The sequence below is a fragment of the Helobdella robusta genome (assembly GCF_000326865.2).
Source record: "Helobdella robusta unplaced genomic scaffold HELROscaffold_29, whole genome shotgun sequence".
Lineage (NCBI taxonomy): Eukaryota > Metazoa > Annelida > Clitellata > Rhynchobdellida > Glossiphoniidae > Helobdella > Helobdella robusta.
The window spans coordinates 1,641,238-1,664,670 of NW_008704475.1; the positions used below are offsets into that span (position 1 = coordinate 1,641,238).

At 34.2% G+C, this 23,433-nt stretch overlaps 2 protein-coding genes across 2 annotated transcripts; one reads left to right on the top strand and one right to left on the bottom strand.

Moving 5' to 3' along the window:
• Positions 1-10,092: 10,092 nt before the first annotated feature.
• On the top strand, positions 10,093-15,951 carry HELRODRAFT_100366 (hypothetical protein). The gene is made up of 5 exons (XM_009020857.1): positions 10,093-10,164; positions 10,317-10,415; positions 10,543-10,707; positions 12,611-12,748; positions 15,739-15,951. Exons 1-5 carry the CDS (start codon positions 10,120-10,122, stop codon positions 15,757-15,759), a joined length of 468 nt encoding a protein of 155 aa, XP_009019105.1. The 5' UTR covers positions 10,093-10,119; the 3' UTR covers positions 15,760-15,951.
• Positions 15,952-16,077: 126 nt separating this feature from the next.
• Positions 16,078-22,639, bottom strand: HELRODRAFT_81117 (hypothetical protein; the record flags this gene model as incomplete). The annotated part of the gene is made up of 3 exons (XM_009020858.1): positions 16,078-16,219; positions 16,279-16,327; positions 22,576-22,639. Coding segments are annotated over 3 exons (255 nt in total), but the record flags the coding sequence as incomplete, so codon positions are not given.
• Positions 22,640-23,433: the final 794 nt, after the last annotated feature.

Below are 23,433 nucleotides of genomic sequence, written 5' to 3' on the forward strand. Positions count from 1 at the left end.
ATCTTTCTCGCATATGACTATGCAACGGACACTAAAGCTCTACAAATTACCTGATGTAAGTATAGAAAAATTTGATAATTCTTGTTACAGTATTACTTTGTGATTGAAATGACTCGGTATAACTTTAGCTTACAAACCAATATTCTAAACTAAATTTGTTATTTCGGGGCCCTGCACATCTGATCTAAATGAGAGTTTTCTTATATGGTTTTTCGTATTTCATTAGTTACATAATTATTATTATTATTATTATTATGAAAAAAAAACATGGGCGAAGACAAAATGTCCCTATGCCCGCGACACAAAATTAACCATAAAATTTTAACGCATAAACAATGTACATGAATATATGTTAATATAATCTGTTCATACATAAAGATCAAACAAAAATAAAAATATAAACAAAAATATAAGAGAAAAATTTATATTATTAATTCAACTACTTATATTTTATATATATATTTGTATGCAAACATTTCTTCATAAAAATTCCAATTTCAACCAATGATATATATTGTTCTCTCTTAAAGACAATCATGTCAAAACAAACATTTATACCATCATCCAAATACTATAAACAGCATTCACGAATAGTCATCTTTCAACTCCGCTCTCCAATTGTATTTAAATTTAGCATTCATAAGAAAATCATCCAACTTTTTTTTAAACTCATTCAAATCACTGCAATTAACAACATCATCATTCAAATTATTCCAAATATTAACAAAATAATTTTTTCTTGAGTTCGTATGGAATGTCAGTGCTGTTAGCCTCATCTCATGTCCTCTTGTTTGTCTGGTGGCTCTCAATATTTCCGGCAAGCTTCGTTGATCCTTTTCATTCAACATGTTAAACATCGCTATCAAATCACCTCTTATTCGTCTGTATTATAGTGTTGGCAATTGTAAAAATCTTAATTGGTCCTCATATTTCATTCCCTTACAGTCCTTGATCATCTTTGTTGCCCTTTTCTGTACCTTTTCGATGGCTTCTGTTTCACGTATTGTCCATGGTGACCACACACATGTTGCGTACTTCAGCTGAGATCTGACCAAGAATTTATATAATAACATAAAAACATTTTTATTAATATCTTTAAAATTTTGTTTATTAAACCCAGCAATGAAAATGCCTTCTTAACATTGCAATGTATATGCTCAATAAATTTCAAAGATGTATCAAAAATAACACCCAAGTCTTTAATTTTATCAACAAAAAGTAATGGGTGCGAGCTTATTTTATAATCATAATTATTATCTGATACAGAACAACCAAACTTCATCACAACACATTTTTTTTATATTCAATTTCACATCATTCTGCACACACACCTCATTCAAATCATTCAAACCCCTTTGCAATACCACACTATCCTTATCTGAGTTCATAATTTTAAACAACTTTGCATCAGCTGCCTACATATACATCGCAACCCCATTTACATCCTGAAACAAATCAAATAAATCATTAACATACATTAAAAACAAAATTGGCCCAAGCACACTACCCTGTGGAACTCCACTCTTTACCTCACAATATCTTGACATACCATCATTCACCCTCACACGAAATGTTCTTCCATTCACCCAACATCAATGTTCTTCCATTCATCAAACCCAAGCAACCAATTTGTCATTCAACCCACATTTGTTCAACCTAACCTTTAATTTACTATGTAACAATCTTTAATTTACTATGTAACAAATGCCTTTTCAAAATCAGTATATACTGCATTAATCCCATAACTTTTATCCACAGCCCTAGACCATTCATCCATCAATTTTAACAACTGCAGAACAGCTGATTTTCCCTTAACAAACTCAAACTGTTTTCTATTCAGCAAACCACTTTCAATCAAATGTGACATCAAAGCATCCTTTATTATAGACTCCATCAATTTACATGTTATGCATGTCAGTGCAACAGGTCTATAATTTTTAGCTTCCTTTTTATCTCCTTTTTTATAAATGGATGTAACAATACTATCTTTCCATACATTAGATATGACTCTCCCTTCAAAAGACCTATTAAATAATGAACTTAAGTAATCATAAATAGATTCTTTACATTCAAACAATATCTTTGCACTAATGTTATCTGGTCCAGACGATTTACATACATTCAACAATTTCAGTTTATTGAAAACAACCTGTGGTTCAAAATCAATCACATTCATTAAATTAATTGTTTCTTCACACAAAACAGTTTCCTGTGTGCAATCATTATCCCCCTTACTAGTACTATAAACAGTGGTAAAAAAAATCAGCCAAAACATTTGCTTTTTCACATTCATTTGTTACAACAATCTTATTTTCCTCTTTATTAACCCCATACAAACTATCTATAGAAAACCTATCCTTTCTACTATTATTTACCTGTTTCCAAAATATCTTAGGATTAATTTTAACCAATTTACCCAAACCATTTAAATAATTAATCTTTATTAACTTGATGTCTCTTTTAACTTTGTTTCTCACCTTCTTAAAATCATCAAATATCTTATTATCCCTGTACTTAATGAGCATTTTCCATAATAAATTTTTTTCTCTTATTGAATTTAAAACAACATTTGGTAGTTTAAGGATTTTTTTTCATTTTCATTTATATACTTTACTAGTACAAATTTATTAATAGCACCTTCAATAACAGAAACAAACTTATCCCAAATCCGTTAATTATTGATTGTTTGCTATTGTCACCAACATTCATCATATCTATCAATGCATGAGATAAATTTGTTTTAATAAATTGATTCATTGGCACATAATTCCCTTTATTGATATCAAAACGCTTAATTGACTGTTTATTTTTTTTCCATCTAACTAAACATGAGAAGCTTATCATTATGTGATCACTTTTACCTATTGGAGGATTACATTTAATATCATGAACTATATTTATTTCCTGAACAAAAAGCAGATCCAATATGTTTTGCTTCTGCTGGGTAGGAAAATCAATACATTGAAACAAAAAACAGTGATTTATACAATCAATGAATTTCCTCTGAAAGGACTTGACACCTCCAGAAGTTGAAACAGAATTCCAGTTTATAGATGGGACATTGATTTCACCTACAATCATTTTCTTACTTCCTTTGCCTAAAAATTCCTTAATCAGACACAATAAACCTTTATTATTATTTGAACTTGATCTGGGATTATGGTAAACAGCCAGTAGCGATACTCGAATAGCAAGATATTTCTCAAAATTCGCTTTTAAATCAATTGTATATTTAATATAAATAAATATCCCCTATAACCCTCATCCATAAAATTTTTTGAATACAACCTATAGCCAGTAATTTGAAATTCACCTATATTTTAGTTATTACGTATATTCATTTGGATTAATTTCTAAAAATTCCAAAACATTTGCCTGCCTAGTCCCAGAGTTTATCAAACATCTTATTTCATTTATTTTATTACCAATAGTTTCAACATTTGAGTAAATTACATCCAAACTACATATAAATTCATCAGTATCATCCCTATCTACATTTAAAATTGAACCTAAACCCTTTTTTTTATTTTTACTATACGCATACTCTCTGGCAATCCCCTTACCCTGTAAATATATTTTTCCTGATCATATTTCTGTTTTTTTATTGCCTCAGCAACCAATTTTTTTCTCCTCCCTTTGTTTCCTAGATAGGTCATGAGCAATGCCTATCTTTCTCAAACCTTCACCTAAGAATTTAATTTTACCTAAATTTTCCATAACATAGTTTTTCTTGAGCCTATCATTAAATCTTACTAACAAAGGTCTAGTCTTATTATCCTTGCTATTGCCATTTAGCTTGTAGTATTTGCCAACAATACTAGTTGACCTGTATGTCAGACAAAGCTGATAAAATTTCCATAATTATTTTCTTATCATCGATACGTCTTGTTTCAATACTACTATCTTTTTCCTCACTTAGTCCAAATATTATTATTTTATTAGCTCTATCCTCAGCTTCATATTTATTCCTTATTCTATCATTTGTTTTTTCAAGATTTTTACATGCTGACTGAAATTCTTTGTTGACCCCCTCAACTTTTTTATCAAATTCTCTTCAACAATTTTTACCCATGATTTTGGCATATTATTTTTTAATATACCTATAGTTTCTGTTACCTCTTTTTCAATTAATTTTAGGTCTCCAAAAACATTATCGTTACCTTTCGATACTTTATTAACTATCTTATCAACTTTATCCTCAAGTTTAGTCTGCCCCTCATTATTTTTACCCACATTATTAATTATTTTTTCAACCTCTTCAACAAGCTTAACCTGGCCTTCATATAACATATCTAATTAATTCATTCTAGATTTTTAAAACAGATATTACATGTCCGTATGTAATTAGAATGCTCACTAATTTTTTTATGCACTTCCTCCTGAACATTCTCAACACTTCCAATGATAAAATAACTTACATATACCACACCGTGGGTTTTCCAGTGAGCAAGATCTGTTACATGAATAGCACTTACAAGACATTATTTAAACCACAAATGAAAAAATTGATAAATAAGATAGACAAAACTAGCGAAATGGCCGGCGTTTATCCTGCATAAGCAATACCAATTCTCAACGCCTCTAACCAGGTGCACCTATGTTAGTATATAATAACCGAGAATTCTATCCAAAACTAAAAAAACACCCATAAAATGTTAATTCAAACGTTATTTTCAACAAGATTACAGGTTGAATTAAATTACATGTAACTCCTGATATCGACACCATAGAATTATTGCAGTTTTTGTTCTAACCGAATAGACAGCAAACTTTTAATGCTTTAAACATTATTACAAACATATTCCTAACAAAAGGTCACATAGAAAGCTTTATTGACGGTTTTCTTGCATATTGCCTCAAATTATGTTCTTTTCTTAATAAAACAAAAGTTAAAGTAAAATTTAATTGTTTATCAAACATAATATTTTAAAATTAACATCAGATTAATGTGTGTCTGTGTGTGTTGTAAGGAGACCATATTTGTATGCGTGTTTGTGTGTGCGTGTGTTTGTTGCAGAAACTGTATTGTGTTGGTGTTTCAAGGTCAATGGGCGTTGAGGAAGAAAGGAGTGAATGAGAGACTTGTTAAAGCTGTGATGCAGTTGTATGAAGGGGCAAAGACAAAGGTGAGGGTCGAAAGGGGGATGTCGGACGCTTTTAGTGTTAAGGTAGGAGTGCATCAAGGATCAGTGTTATCAGCGTTTTTGTTTGCAATTGTGATGGATGTTGTGTGTGGAAACATAATGGAGGGGTTGTTATTTGAGATTTTGTATGCAGGTGATTTAGTTTTGATGGCTGATAGCATGGAAGAATTGCAGTTAAAATTTGGCAGATGGAAAAGTGTTATTGAAAAAAAAGAGTTAAAAGTTAATATTGGTAAGACGAAGGTAATGGTGAGTGGGGAAGGTGGGGAGCGAGTGATAAGTAAAATAGACCCCTGTGGGGTATGTGACGGGAGAGTGAAGGCTAACCTCGGTATTGTGTATAGGATGTCAGAAGTGGGTGCATAAGAGATGTAGTGGTGTGAGAGGGGCACTGAAAAAGGTGGAAGGCACATTCAAATGTAAGAAATGTGTTCATGGTGTGATTAATAGGACGGACGCAAGAACGGGGTTGAGCGGTGGTATTGAAAGAATGGAAAGCTTTGTTTATTTAGGGGTTAAGCTGAACGCGGATGGAGGATGTTTGAGCGCTGTTACGGCTAGAGTTCGTGTAGGATGGATGAAATTTAGGGAATTTGGTGAGGTATTGTGTGGAAAGAAATGGTCAGTGAAGATGAAAGGGAGGGTATATAAAGCATGTGTGAGAGCAGCGATAGTATATGGTGGTGAAACTTGGGTGTTGAGGAGAGAGGAAGAAAGTGTACTGCAGAGGGCTGAAAGAGCTATGGTGAGGATGATGTGTGGGGTTAAAGTGAAGGATAGGAGGAGTAGTACAGAGCTGATGTCAATGATGGGGCTAAATGAGGACATTGTGACATTGATAAGGAGATCGAGATTGCGACGGTATGGACATGTGTTGAGAAGGGATGAAAAGGTCGGGATTAGGCGAGCGTTGGAGTTGGAGGTTGAAGGAGTGGTAGGAAGGGGTCGTCCGCGATTGGGATGGAGAGAGCAGGTGGAGAAGGACAGGGTGAAAGCGGGGTTGCGTGATACTTAGGCGAGTGACAGATGTGAATGGCGTCGAGGGGTATTTCGGTTTCATCATAGGTAGCCAAACGGCAACCCCCGATCTCGGGGAAAATGTTGTCTAAACGTGTGTTGTTGTTGTTGTTTGTTGCTGTTGTTGTTGTGTTTTTGTCAAAAATCTGGTGGGTTATTAGAATTGTAAATTATAATGGTTGTTGTTGTAATGTATGATTTCAACGTTGTGGTCCAAGATTTGTCTAGTAATTTTAGTTTTGTGTTTCTTTTTCATGTATGATGTAAAAAATAGTCCTGGGCATGACATAAAAAGTCCTGGGCATGACATAAAACTGCATCCACGCTGCCTTGCGTGCTTTTGAGCAAAAGGCTAGGCCCACCGCTTATAACTGGTGGTTGTCTTCAGGATGGGTGTCCGGATGTAAAAAGTTTCCCCAATATTTATTCCATGCGTTCTCTGACACCATCTCAACGATACCAAAATCAGAAACAATCCTGATTGGAGGCGATTTCAATGGCCACGTTGGAGAAAAACATTGTTTTGACAACGTACATAGCCGTTTTGGCTATGAAGAACGGAATGAAGATGGCAACAGCATCGTTGAGTTTGCTAAAAGTCACGGGTTTTGTTTACTGAACACATATTTTAGAAAAAGGTTGGAACATCTCATAACATACAAAAGTGGACCATCAACGGCGCAAATTGATTTCTTCGCTGTCAAGCAACAACACCGAAGGCTATTCGAAAATGTCAAAATTATACATGGCGAATCATGTGTCGCCGAACTGTCACAACTTAAGTCTAAACAAATGCCCCGGAGAATCAAAACGTGGAAGCTGAAAAGCAATATTCATCGAGACAAATTTCAACAGATTGTCGCCACACAGTTAGGCCACCAATCGCAAGCCAGTACAGATTGGAGTACATACAAAACCATTTTGATAAACGTTGCAACTAAGGTTTGTGGGAAAACTGGTACAAAACGTCAGCATGAACGGGACTCTTGGTGGTGGAATGACAGTGTACAAAATGCAATAGCTGAAAAGAAAGCTGCATACAAGCAATGGCAAAAATCAAAGTCTATTGATGATATTAAAATTTTCCGTGGGAAGAACAACTATGCAAGACGTCAAGTCGGACTGGCTCGGACAGATCAGTGCAGAGAGTGGCTCACTAAAAGCAAAGGTGAACAAAATGAAATCTTTGTATCGTATAGCAAAACAAGCAAAGCGTACGAAACAAGACATAATTGGTGCCTCATGTATTAAAAACGACAAAAATGAGATGGTTCTTGAACAAGATGAGATCAAGTTACAGTGGAGAGAATATTTCAACCGTATGTTAAATGAAACAAATCCCATCAATGTCAACTTTGACACTCCACCCATCGTAGGTCCGATTCCAGGTATCCAAACGTTACTACAACTTTGCCGTGAAGTGTGGAGAAATTGCTAAATGCCGACTGAATGGAACTATATCATGACAGTTCCGCTATACAAAAGCAAAGCTGATCCATTGAAATGTTCATCATATCGGGGTATACGTCTGTTAGAATAGTCCCTGAAAATTTTCGAGAAAATCATTGAGAGATGATTAACGTCGTGCATCACAATCGGAAATTATCAATTTGGTTTCCTAGCGGGGAAATCAACAATTGATGCAATTCACATCCTTTGCCAACTGCAAGAGGAGTACCTCGCAAAGCATCAACAACTATCACACAATTTTGTAGACCTTGAAAAAGCATTTGATCGAGCTCCCCGTGAAGCAATCAGGTGGAGTCTACGTCTACAACTCATTCCAGAATATCTTGTTCGACTTGTGATGAAAATGTAAACGAATACAAAGACTCTCGTCAGCACAACGGTTGGAAACACAGATGCATTTGACATCGGCGTTGGAGTTCACCAAGGCTCGATTCTCAGTCCACTGTTATTTATTACTGTGATGGAAAAAATCACAAAGCCTATACGCACTGGTGACATTTGGAATCTAATATATGCTGGTGATATCGTTTTAACAGCCACGTCTGAGCAGAATGCAGCACAGATGTTTGAAGATTGGAACACCAGACTCGCCGATTATGGATTCAAAGTCAACATCAGCAAAACCAAAGCAATGAACAATGGTGAACCCATCCAATCCACAGCTACAGGACGATGGCCCTGTTCAGTTTGTAAATCTGGTGTAGGTAACAATTCAATCAAGTGTCAGCAGTGTAACCAGTGGTGTCACAAACGTTGTTCAAAAATAATTGGTAATTTATATAAAGTGTCCAATTTGGTTTGTCCTGCTTGCATCAATTCACAACAACAAATTCAAAATAGCAATATTTTTTGAAGCCATTAAGATAGAGAAAGTCACATCGTTTCAATATCTAGGGGATGTTCTTGGTTGTACTGGAACAGCTGAAGCTGCCGTTCGAGCACGCATACGTGCTGCCTGGAATAAATGGCATCTCCTTGCCTCTATATTGATGCGGCGTGACATCCCACCACCACTACGATCAAGACTTTATAAATTTGTGATACGTCCGGTGTTGTTATATGGTGCAGATACATGGCCAATGACAACCAAACTGGAACAACAACTTCAACGAACCGATATGTCAAAGCAATGGATGCAACGAATTAGTCTGAAGGACCACATCAAATCAACCGAAATCCTGCGTCGTGCTGGTTTAAATGATATAAAGGACGAATGCCGACAACACCGTCTGTGGTGGTTTGGTCATGTCAAACGAAGTGGAAACAGTGCCATAACTTCTCTTACAGATGTTGAAGTACCTTGCACACGTCCCAAAGGCCTTCCAAAGAAGTCCTGTCGCATACAATCGAGCAAGACATGAAAGCTCTAAATTTAAATGAAATGGATACAACTGATCGTCTAATTTGGCGAAAAAAATTGATGACAGAGAAAACAACGTCCTACCTCTGGGAAACTGGTTCTCTGAACGCTAAACGAAGATTGATTGATTTTTCTTTCATGCGATTTTTTATAGCGCCAGTTTGTACGTGCATAGTGACTCTTCTCGATAACATGGTCGTCGTCATACCTATATATTCAGAATTATGGTGCCCACACTCACCAATATTACATTTGAACAAATATATTAGATGGCTATGATCCATTATCGATTCTAGTTTACTAGTGCTTTTGTTTTTCATCACAAGAGATGACGTTCTTTGGTTGGAGTAGTATTTTCGTAGTTTAATACTAGCATTATCGTTGATTGCTTGGACGTTATTTTTTATGATTCTTTTCATGATTTTTCCATCCTGTTTGAAAGCGGTTGACATGCGATTTTTATAATATATTACTGTGTTATTTTTATTACTATTGTTGGTTGCATTGTTGTTGTTGTTGCCGATTTTTTGTTCTTTGCGTTCAATTATTTTCTGGATCATGGAATTTTTATATCCATTATTTATGAGTAGTTTAGTGATTCTATCTAGTTCTGTTCTCTACAGGGATGTGGAGTCACTCTTTACAAATGTCCCTGTAGAGAACACAACCAGCATAATAATAGATAAAATATACAATTCCAGTCATTCACCACTACCAATTCTAAAAGATAAATTAGTTGCGCTGCTAGGAATATGTACTGCCGAAGCGCCTTTTGTTGGCCAGGGTAACACTCTATATCAGCAGATTGACGGTGTAGCAATGGGCCCTCCATTGGGAGTACTCTTCACAAACTTCTATGATAATAACAGATGATGTTATATAGTATTATATATGATGTGATATATTGTTATCAACAGTAATGTATTAACGCTCATAAAAATTAACTTTTCAAATGTGTGCTTATTTTTTCTGCTACCAGCGTTATTTCAATATGATTTGTCCTTTTCATCGACTATTTTAATCTCACATTAGCAATATTTCTTTTGATAATCAACCAAGTTTTTTATCTTTATGAAATGTTTAAACACTTTTTTCACCCAGCAACCATTGACTTTTGGCTTCAGACCGATGACAAACTCAGATGTTGTAAAGGCCCATCTGTTACTAGCAAAGGTTGTTACTTATGCTTCACATTAACAGTCATTTGCATTCATTGTTTTACAAATGTTATATGCTTTTGAAAAATTTTTGTTTTTAAAGTAAACTTATTTCAATTGCTTATGATATACAATCCAAATTTAGCATTCGATACTTTGATTTTCCAGTTTTTGGAAAAGTTTGATCTTGCCCCAACTTTCACTATAGAGGAATTTCAACATTGGTTTATGCCAAAAGCTGACATTGTCGACTCTTACGTAGTTGCGGTATGTTTGTCATGCTGGTATATGAATATTTTATAGCTATGTGAATAAGTTCTAGTAATTGTTTTGATTTTTTGTCCTCTTTTTGACGGTGAATTTTAACAGTGAATTATGAACGCAACAATTGCAGAACGATGGTGAAATAGTTGATTTTGTAAGTTTTTACACGTTACCGTCAACAGTAATGCACCATCCAGTTCACAAATCTTTGAAAGCTGCATACTCTTTTTACAACGTTTCAACTCACACGCCTCTCACAAACCTTATGAATGATGCTCTCATTGCTGCCAAAAATGTTAGTTTTATTTACAAATTTTGTGCCTGTTAATTATTTTAAATTTTTTCAAGACTTTGTGGCTACATTTTGATGTTTTTAAATAATGAACAACACACGTTTAGACGACATTTTCCCCGAGATCGGGGGTTGCCGTTTGGCTACCTATGATGAAACCGAAATACCCCTCGACGCCATCCACATCTGTCACTCGCCTAAGTATCACGCAACCCCGCTTTCACCCTGTCCTTCTCCACTTGCTCTCTCCATCCCATTCGCGGACGACCCCTTCCTACCACTCCTTCAACCTCCAACTCCAACGCTCGCCCGACCCTTTCATCCCTTTTCAACACATGTCCATACCATCGCAATCTCGATTTCATTATCAATGTCACAATGTCCTCATTCAGTCCCATCATTGACATCAGCTCTGTACTACTCCTCCTATCCTTCACTTTAACCCCACACATCATCCTCACCATAGCTCTTTCAGCCCTCTGCAGTACAGTTTCCTCCTCTATCCTCAACACCCAAGTTTCACCACCATATACCATCGCTGCTCTCACACATGCTTTATATACCTTCCCTTTCATCTTCACTGACCATTTCTTTCCACACAATACCCCACCCAGTTCCCTAAATTTCATCCATCCCACACGAACTCTAGCCGTAACTGCGCTCAAACATCCTCCATCCGCGTTCAGCTTATCCCCTAAGTAAACAAAGCTTTCCACTCTTTCAATACCACCACTCAACCCCGTTCTTGCGTCCGTCCTATTAATCACACCATGAACACATTTCTTACATTTGAACGTGCCTTCCACCTTTTTCAGTGCCCCCCCTCACACCACTACATCTCTTATGCACCCACTTCCAACAACCTATACACAATACCGAGTTAGCCTTCACTCTCCTGTCACATACCCCACAGGGGTCTATTTTACTTATCACTCGCTCCCCACCTTCCCCACTCACCATTACCTTCGTCTTACCAATATTAACTTTTAACCCTTTCTTTTCAATAACACTTTTCCATCTGCAATTCTTCCATGCTATCAGCCATCAAGACTAAATCATCTGCATACAAAATCTCAAATAACAACCCCTCCATTATGTTTCCACACACAACATCCATCACAATTGCAAACATAAACGGTGATAACACTGATCCTTGATGCACTCCTACCTTAACACTAAAAGCGTCCGACATCTCCCTTCCAACCCTCACCTTTGTCTTTGCCCCTTCATACAGCTGCATCACAGCTTTAACAATTCTCTCATTCACTCCTTTCTTCCTCAACGCCCATTCAATGACCTTCCTCGGTACTCGATCAAAAGCCTTTTCTAGATCCACAAAACACATGTACAATCTTCGTTTCTTCTTTCTATAATTCTCCTGTTTTTAAATAATGAAACAAACTAAATAAAGGTTAAAGATCCTAGACAGATGACAACAGATATAAATGCTAAATCTTTCGGTTTGATTTTGAAATCAAAGACACCACTATTAAAAAGTTACCTATTACAAAATTCATAGAATTAATTATTGCCTCATATCTTTTTTGGCTTGATCACATTAGGCTTTTAACAATTAAAATCTCTAAAAAATCTTAGTATTCTCTGTAAAATGAAACTTTCTATTCACATTTTGAAGCTGCTCTACTTCTTGCTTATATATCCTTACTTAATTTATTGTTTATCACTGTGTGGCAGCGGTCCTGCTACTCACTTATCTATGATTACAAAAGTTCAAAAAATTTTCATACTAATAATCACGACGTTCAATGTGAAAAAAAATTTGAAACTGTTGGTAACTACTTCAAAATTGCCAATCTGCACGATATTTCCCTAAGAATTTCTTTTCTGTTTTTTCACTTATTGTTTTAAAAAGCTAATTATGAGACGTTTTTTAAATAATTTTTAGCTGGATTTTGATGTTTTCAATGCTTTGGATTTAATGGACAACAAAGTCTTCCTTGATAAGTTAAAATTTGGGGCTGGGGATGGAAATTTGCAATATTATCTCTACAACTGGAAATGTCCTGAAATGCCTACTGAAAAGGTTTTTTGTTCGAGTTTTAGTTCAATTTTAATCGGAAGTTTTTATAGATTAGCGTTTTTTAAAGTTTTTGTTGCATTGTTACTGAGGTCGTTTTTTCAGTTCCAAATAATGCAATGTATATAATAGAGCCCCAGGCAGAGAAGATTTTTTTCAAACCGCCCGCATCCGCAGAGTTCACGTCCGCAACCATCCGCATTCGCAAACTTCACGTCCGCAACCACCCGCATTCGCAGACTTCACGTCCGCAACCGCCCGCATCCGCACTGCTCATTGTCCGCACTGCATCCGCACCGCACCCGCGAAAAGGCAATCTAAATCACCCGTCTTAATCTCATGTTTAAAATTAGAAAACAGCAACACTGTAAGGCAATCTATTTACAATATAATTATATATATTATAATCAGACAGCAGAAAAAATTGCTGAGAAGGTATCTTTCAATTTAATAAATTTATAATTGAATAATTGAAATAACATCGGCCAGATCAACGAGTACAAAATAAACGACGATGAAGAACTCAAACAAGCTAATTATTCATGAACATGTTATATTATGTTATATATATATATATATATATATAATATTCTATAAATTCTACCGATATATATATATATATATATATATATATATATTATTGATGAAAATCACAGCCTGTTGTTCGCCGTTTGTTAACTTCCAATTTCACTTTTCGATTTTTCTAACGGTTGATCGTAAATCATTTTCAAGTTTCTTTAGTTCAAAACCAAAATTTGTGTTTATTTTATGCATGATAGAACAGAAAAGCCGAACATGCTGTGATTTTCATCAATAATTGCATTTCTGACGGTCTTAAATTCTTTGTTGAACAAATAACTTTTTAACCCTCTTCTGAAATCTTTTTCTGGAACAATTTGCTTCAATCTTGTTTGGAAGATCATTCCATACCTTGGGCACATATATATATGTGTTTATACATGTATCTATATATATATATATATATATATATATATATATAGTTGTTCAAAAAATCCACCGACGATTCAGCATTAACAAGTTATGTTATATATATATGTATATATAATAAAAATCATAATATATGTGTTGGTCGTATGTGCAGTACATATATTATTATTATTATTATTATTATTATTATTATTATTATTATTATTATTATTATTATTATTATTATTATGCTATTCACTGTATTGACGTTCCTCAGAGGATTGTACTGTGATTAAATTCTTTGTTGAACAAATAACTTTTTAACTCTCTTCTGAAATCTTTTTCTGAAACAATTTGCTTCAATCTTGTTTGGAAAATTCCATACCTTAGGCAGAGCAACCTGCACACATCTGTCGGTAGCCAGTGGAGACTTTCCAACCACTTTGTAATGTGATCACGTCACTTAGACCAATGACTAATCTGGCGGCAGCGTCCTGGATTCCTTGAACTATATTTACTACCCCTACACCAGCACCATACAGCAACTAATCTAGACAGTACAAAAGTCACCACCAGGTTAGTAAAAATATCAACTGGAAGACATTTCTTGACCAGATACAATCTTCGTAGCTGAAGAAAGCAGATAGCATTGAGTTTCGCAACCTGAGGCAGCATCGTCAAAGCATGTCAAACATCACACCCAAGTTTTTGACAGCTTCTGGTTTTAAATGTTTTACATTTTTATTTGACCTTGCTTTTTTCCTTCCGTGATTAGAATCTATTAATTCATATGTAAAATCACTTGTTTGAAAATGCAATGAGCAAACTTTTGAATATTTAGTTGGTTCAAAATCTTGGCGAGGATTTGCTCTCACCCATTGCTGCAAAGCTCTGGATCATAAAAAAGATATCCATGCATGCTGATTCCATTATTCGTGGCCTCATCATAACCAGTTCTACATCTAAATATTGAGCATTTGTAAACCGTTTTTTAATTTTTTCTGCAGTTAATAAAACAAGTTTTAAATTTTTAGTTTATATAAAGTTAGAAAGACAAAATAGTTTTAACATTTACGTCTTTCAAATTTAGGTTTGAGATTAAATTAAAAATTAAATAAAGTTATATTCTATTAATTGTAAACCTAACGCCTAACAACATAATTAAATTTAACTTGTACAAATAAAAATCCATTCTAATTTCTAAACACTATAACGATAATGATTAACACTAACCCGTGCGTGAAAGTTCAAGTAAATTAATCCGCGAATTATATTATAGTTCAAAATTATATAATAAATTAAATTTTTAAAAAGAATATGAAATTATGTAAAAATTAACACGTGCAAGAATCAACCGATAATCTTTTTAAAAGCACCGCATTATCAACCGTGTCAAATGCAGAAATATGTATGCTAATTTGTTTATACGTATGTGTGTATCGTATATGTGTATATACGGTGATAACACTTGTGTTAAGTATCAAAGATAGGTACACTTCACACATACGTTTTGTATAACACGCATATGCACACTCATTTACATATACATATGTGTGTGTGTATGTGTTTGTGTGAACATGTATAAATAACATTGAACTAACTTTCTTTATTCAAATTTACTGAAGTAATTAGTAGAAACTGCTCGCTTGGCTTTATTATCGTGGACCCTAGAGAGACTCAGCTATGGTGATTAAATACACATACATACTCACACATGTACATATATGCAAACAAAAGAAAAACAAAATTTAATTTTGCCGGAGGTTTTTTAAAAACGCGCTTGAACCCGCAACCGCGGTTATCCGCTTGGGACTCTAGTATATACTAGTATATACTATGTTAAGAATATTTCACGATATTATAATGCTTTTTTATAAACTATTAATCTATTACATTAATTTGTATTCGACACAAATTTTTCATCAATGAACGAATAAATAACAAAATTTCACAAATCGCTTTTACATGTGATTTGTTGCAATGCTTGATCGATGCACTCTATTTGAAAAACACTGTTATTTTCAACCTGAAAATATTTTATTTAATCATGTAACATAAATTAATTGCAGGTTGGATTAGTGCTGCAATAATCTGTCAGCTGAGTTGTTCATTCTCGGTCTTTTTGGTGTTAAATCAGTCGAGTGATATACGTTAATAAATATTTTCAAATTTTTAGAAGTTGAAGAACCAACATCATGCGTATGTCAAAATTTTAAATAAATTTTAAATTAAAAAAACATTAATTGTACTGAAAATTTTAAAATAAAATTTCAAACTCTGGTATATCAGTTTTATATTTTTGCAGTTAAACGGGAATTCTGTATTCTCAGATTTTTTCATTTTGCGATATCTAGAAGAATTATAGTATCTTTTATTGTATTAATTTTTTGCGCCATTTATAATAGTAATTAACAAGTTACCTTGGATTTTAATGAACAATTTTCCTCAATTAATTCCTCAACCTTGTTTCTTAATTCACTTATTTCAAGTTGAAGCGCTTTGATGTCAGCAGTGTCAGGTCCTGTTATGCCGATGTGTTGCTTGATAAACCTTAAATATATTTTTAGAAAATTATGTTCGATACATCATTGCGCTAAAAAACAAACAACCCAATAGCGTCTTTCGGCTTGTCTGGTTCCTCGTACAGACAGACAAGTACTGCATTTGTGAAAATGTAGAACGAATGTATTAAAAGTAGTTATATTAATTATATAAATATTTTTGAACTGAAACTTAAAAAGCGTTATTTCTTTGTTTGAAAGCGCTTTTTAGTGGCTAACAAACGCACAATGTACAATTGTTGGAACCGGCATACTTTGAAAGCCATGAGTATTTATTAAAATGACTTTGCGTCTTGAACTTAAATTTATATATTTTTGAAATCGTTGTTTTCACAATTTATTAACTTCATTTAATTAAAACGTTTAGTTAACATGTTTTACTTCAATCATTATTAAAAACTATCTAAAATGTACAATATTTTCATAGGTTAATAAGTCTGCGGTTGTCATTTATCATTCGATACACTACAGACTTATTTGACATTTAGAGCGATATCAGATGTGGATCACTGCACTAAGGCATGTTCAGACAGAAATACAAATTCTTAAAATTGGTTACATGCATCTAACAATTTAGCATTGAATAACTGACTACAAGGAGTTGATACTGCTTATTAGTGTTGGATGCTTCCCTTCAAGGTACATCGTTTTTGCAGCTTCTGATGCTCTGCTTCAAGCAAGGTAGATATGACGGAGGTAGCATATTGATTAAAAAGTTACCTCTCCAGCAAACAATTTAGTTTGATAGAATTAGAAAAAATGGTTTAACGATATTTGCTTATTTATCAAAAATATTTAGTGTAAAGTTTGGCGTCCCAATACCAGCATTTGCACATACAAAATCAATATTTACAGTTGAAAAAATATTTAGTAAATTACAAGAAAATTTATAAACATATTTCAGTTTATTTTCAACAATCATCAACCATTTATAATGATCCTCAAGCTTTCTTATTTTTTGACAACTCCTTAATTTATTGCATAAAAAGGGAAATAACAATCAAACATATAACAGGGTTTAAAGTGGTTCGGTAGATTAGAGTCTATGTGAGAATCACTGCGAGATAAGTGTCCTAATATCCTAACTTTCCGAGCTTGATCTTGAAACTGTTGATTGATTCCGCGGAGACCGTCTCATCACTCAGATCATTCCACTTGTTTACCACTCTGCTGCTGAAGAATCTTTGCTTGACGGCACTTTCTATTTTTTGGAGATCTGGTATCTGTGGCCTCGTAATCCTATACTATTCTCCAGTTGAAAAAATCTGGTAAACCGTGTTTTTCATTCTTGGTAATCAATTTGTATGCCTGTATCAGATCTCCTCTGCATCTTCTTGTTTCCAGTGTTGTCAATCCACATTTTTTCAATATATCTTTGTATTCAAGATTTGTAAGTCATTTGCTCTCCGCTGTACTTTCTCCAAAATGTCTTTGTCTTTTTACATATCTGGGCTCCAAACTTGAGCACAGAATTCAAGATGGGGTATTTCTAGATAACGAAAATTAAAAAATTGATGACCACTGCGAAATAAAACCATCAATTAAATTAAATATCTGAAATATTACAAAGACCATCATTTTATTTTGCCATAATTAATTTTTTAAGATATTCAATATTGACATGAAACTTTGCTTATTAATCCCAAATTATGAAAATCTACAAAAATTAGTTATAAGTTAAAAAATTGTAAATGAATTCGTGGCTTTAAATGATCCAAACAATAAACTATATGGTTCAGTGAATATAACTGAAGGAGGTGTTAAATTAATAACTAAAAAAATTTCACCTATATCGTTGTAATCACCCTACTACGCACGCTCCCGTTTTGCTAAGGCTTGCATGCGCAGGCAAATAAACGCGGATTTGTCTGAACGCGGTTTTTGTCTACACACACGAAACAGACATATTCAATTTTCTAGACAGCTTTGTATTCTGTTTAGTGAATGATTATTTTATTGGTTTTATGTGTCGACTTGCCGTTTTACTCTGACACGGAACAAACTGCACATTTTTAATGAAAAGTCAGATAGAAAGGATTTATGTTATATGATATTATTTGGTATATGTTTTGTTACATTGTTGTAACCTTTAACGCTCGTAATTATCAACACCCATGTTATAACCTGAAAGATCTCTTTATTTCCAACACCAGTGTTGTAGCTTTCAACGATCATCAAGTGTTCGTTATTTTGTAGGTTCAGGATTTCCGATAGATGAACACAACTGCTACAAACGCGAACTTTGTGGAACGTTTATTTGAATGCCAACGATAATAGAAACACGTAACTAATCAAAGTAACTACACAAATCACAATAACAACTTCGCATCAAACCTTTCCTGTAAACTTGTCTTCGCAGGATCTTATTATAGCCTCTACGGTAAATTTTTACAATCAAAAGATTACAAATATGGCAAAAGTAACAAATAATCAAGAAAACAATATAGCACCATTTGACCATTGCAGCGGTTATAATAATACCATATTAGTTATAGTAAAATTATATGAAATGAAATAAATTTTGTTGTGCAGCCAACAGCTTAGTAACATCTTAGCAATCAATCAATCTTCGTTTAGCGTCCAGAGACCCAGTTCTCCGAGGTAGTTTCCTTTGTCATCATTTTTTTTTGCGCCAAATTAGGCGATCAGTTGTATCCATTTCATTTAAATTTAGAACTTTCATGTCTTGCTCGAATGTTTGCGACCAGGACTTCTTTGGACGGCTTTTGGGATGTGTGCCAGGTACTTCAACATCTGCAAGAAAAGTTATGGCACTGTTTCCATCTCGTTTGACGTAACCAAACCACCTCAGACGGTGTTGCCGGCATTCGTCCTTTATATCATCTAAACCAGAGTGAAGCAGGATTTCGGTTGATTTGATGTACTCCAGACTAATTCGTTGCATCCATCGGAGCATTTTCATATCGGTTCGGTGAAGTTGTTATTCCAGTTTGGTTGTCATTGGCCATGTTTCTGCACCATATAACATCACAGATTTATAAAGTCTTGATCGTAGTGGTAGTGGGATATCACGCCGCATCAATATAGAGGACTTTCTCTATCTTAATGGCTTCAAAAACATTGATGCAAGCAGGACAAACAAAATTGGACACTTTATATAAATTACCAATTATTTTTGAACAATGTTTGTGACACCACTGCTGACACTTGATTGAATTGTTACCTACACCAGCTTTACAAACTGAACAGGGCCATCGTCCAGTAGCTGTGGATTGGATGGGTTTTGCTGATGTTGACTTTGAATCCATGATCGGCCAGTCTGGTGTTCCAATCTTCAAACATTTGTGCTGCATTCTGCTTAGACGTGACTGTTAAAACAATATCATCAGCATATATTAGATTCCAAATGTCACCAGCGCGTATAGGCTTTGTGATTTCTTCCATCACAGTTATAAATAACAGTGGACTGAGAATCGAGCCTTGGTGTAAGCTCCTCTACAGTGATGTCTGACCTACGATGAGTGGAGTGTCAATGTTGACATTGATGGGATTTGTTTCATTTAACAGACTGTTGAAATATTCTTTCCACTGTAGCTTGATCTCATCTTGTTCAAGAATCATCCCATTTTTCCCATTGCATCGTTTTTGATAAATGAGGCACCAACTATGTCTTTTTTCGTACGCTTTGCTTGTTTTGCTATACGATACAAAGATTTCATTTTGTTCACCTTTGCTTTTAGTGAGCCACTCTCCGCACTGATCTATCCGAGCCAACGCGACTTGACGTTTTGCATAGTTGTTCTTCTCACGGAAAATTTTGTGGTCATCAACAGACATTGATTTTTGCCATTGCTTGTATGCAGCTTTCTTTTCAGCTATTGCATTTTGTACACTGTCATTCCATTACAACATGTCCCGTTCATGCTGGTGTTTTGTACCAGTTTTCCCACAAACTGTAGTTGCAGCGTTTATGAAAACGGTTTTGTATGTACTCCAATCTGTACTGGATTGCGATTGGTGGTCTAACTGTGTGGCGACAATCTGTTGAAATTTTTCTTGATGAATATTGCTTTTCAGCTTCCACGTTTTGATTCTCCGGGGCATTTGTTATGTTGTGACAGTTCTACAACCAGGTCTGCTACAAGGAGTCGGTGTTGTTGCTTGACAGCGAAGAATTCAATTTGCGTCGTTGATGGTCCACTTATGTATGTTATGAGATGTTCCAACCTCTTACTAAAGTTCAGTAAACAAAACCCGTGACTTTCAGCAAACTCAAGGATGCTGTTGCCATCTTCATTCCGTTCTTCATAACCAAAACCGCCATGTACGTTGTCAATCTTTCTACGCTCGAGCATTTCTGCGATTTCCATGCTGCGGCCAGTCAGTGATCCAACATTGAGCGTTCCAAGTCTAAGTACCATAGAGGGGCCATTCTGAATTTTTCTGCAACATCCCTCCGCTATTGCATACTTCTCAGGGATTCTTAGCATTCCTTGACCACTTAGGCCTGCTGGGGACTAAAGGCCGTTGTTTTTTATGATGGCATGGAATAAATTTTGGGGAAACTTTTTACATCCTTTTACATTACTTCTTACTTGTATGTACAGACCGTTCAATTCCAGCCGAATTAAAACAAATCAGAAATAACACAGACCGGAATTATTGCACGCGCTGGCCGCCTGGATAACATACCTACTCCCTGTATAACTGCACAAACCAAGCCTGTTGCGAAGAAATAAACTACAGGAAGTTTCAAAAAATGAAGTTAGAAAATCAATTATAGTTTTGATTGAAACAAACTGCCAAATAGGCACGCTAGCTCATTAGAATCAGTGGCTTGTACATGTACAGTGTACACACTTGTCTTTATAAACCACGGCAACTATGAGTGCATTACTGGAATTAACACGTTTGACAATTTAAAACTCTCTCCTCTTTCTCTCATATCAATTCTCTCATATCAATTCCACCCATTACTGTTGTTTTTATTTTTTCATAAACCATTGGATAATAAGTAATTTCTGCTTTAGTCCTATCTTCGAGTTCTACGCCAATTCTCAATCATTTTCAATTTTCATAGTCCTTTTAATACTTTATAAAGTCGCTGCAATCGTTCATGCCAGATGCAAGAACTAAGTCAAATGCATTTTTTTTAATTTATTTAAATAGTCAATTGCTTGTCCGCTAAGCTACTATTTTCATCTTTCCATCAATCTTAAATTTGAATTTGCTTGATTCTATTTTTTCTTTTCTGAAAGGTTCTTAATTTGTTTCCAGTTATTACATTAAGATAGTCAGTATAATTTTGCATATTAGTACTATCTATCGGTGATTATTGTCACAATTTTTTGCGTGCATTTTTTGGTAACGTAACAAGGATTGGTTTGCACAACTTCTGATCATTTGCTCTTTAGCCAAGTTTCCTGAAGTGAGTCCTCTTAATATTATAAATTAAATTGAAATTTCATCATTACCATTACTATTTTCATTTTTCTAACGTTAGATCAGTTTATTTTTCGTTGGCTTTTTCATCAGAGCTTCAAGCATTTCTTTGGTGTACTTGTTTTTAATTGTAAATAATTTTTTAATATATTTTGTACACCTATCTTTCACCTATTTGGTTTCACTAAAGATATTTCCACCTTTGATTTTGATACTCTGCGACGTGTTCGTTCGATCGTTTGTTTTCCTTTCATTTGTTTTATCAGATATGCTTTTCTTATTTTGTTTTGCTCGATCAGTACTTGTTTGCAATTATTATTTATCTACCATCTCTTATCTGCTCCAGCACTTTTTTCTATTTAGCGACCTGATTCTTAAATATTATAGAAATGTGTTGATTATCAATAATATTCGCTAAATTTGTTTTTCGCTTAGAAGTATATGTTCAAATCTTTTCGTGGTTTTAAATGTCATTCCCGGTATTCGCTGAAGCATTTCACTTGCATTTTCATATTCTGTAAATTAATTAATGAAACTATTTCTAGTTCTAAAACTTCTTTGTTGCGTTGCAAGAAATCAATCAATCATCGTTTAGCGTCCAGAGACCCAGTTCTCTCGAGGTAGGACGTTGCGTTGAAAGAAATGTTTTGCGTTAAACAAATAATTGTTTCTTGTGAAAAAAAGACTGATCAAGTTACAGGAGTTTTAAAAATTAGCCGATGTTGGACAATTAGCCAAGGTTGAATTTAGAAAATAGAAAACAACGAAACGAAATGAGCTTTCAAAACGAAAAAAAACGAAAAAAAAGGTTCATAAGAAGTTCACGAGATAGTTGCTTTTGGTAATTGTGAAAATGGTGATATTAAATTAGATGGAATCAATGCAAGTAAAATATCATTGGTTGTGAGTGGTGTGGAATTAATTATAAAAAAATGTAATTACTTTTTGTTAACGTGTCAACCACTCCATTCTCTTCTAGATATTTCCTGAATTCCTCTTGTTTGGAAGCACATTCCTAAATAATATAAATTGAAAAAAAACAAAACAGAAAAAAAAATTTAATTGTCATAATGGAGAAAAACCTAACTTAAACTAACTAACTTAACAGTCGTAGTAAGCAAGCGAATAATTGGCACTACACTATGAGCAGGAAATAGGAGTCGGAAATTTTTGCTTTAGCGGAGTTTTTTGATTCGGATGTAAAACATTAGAAATTGAATCGGAAAGTATTGAAAAGTGCTTATTAAAATTTAAAAAGTTATTATTTAAATTCATATTTGCAGATAGAACCTATTTCGATTGCGTTGATCATCTTCAGTGCAGAAATATTTATATAGTGAAATGACAAAGAGATGTGTGTGTTCGTTGGTTTCTTGATTGTTGGTGTCTTATTTTATCATTCATTTTCTTGTTGGTAAAGATGTAAACATTTTCATTAGCGTATTTATCTAGATTTGTTTGATGTAAATGAAGACAGCTTCAGCGATCCTTAAGGGAGTATGATTAAAATTGGTATACATTATGCTTGTATTATTATTATTATTTGAAAAATTTATAAACCGCTTTAAAAAAATTTCGAATGCGCCAACAATAAGTACAAATAATTAAAAATAAAGTGTAAATAGATGTCAGTTACAAACAAAAAAATACTATCATAATAACCATAGACCAAATAAAAGAAATTAATAAAAGTATACATAATATATATAGATTATTACATAGAATTTAAAACTGGAATTGCTTTATCGTATCTCTCCCAATATACGCTCTACTAAGCAAGAAAAGCAATGGCGTCTCGCA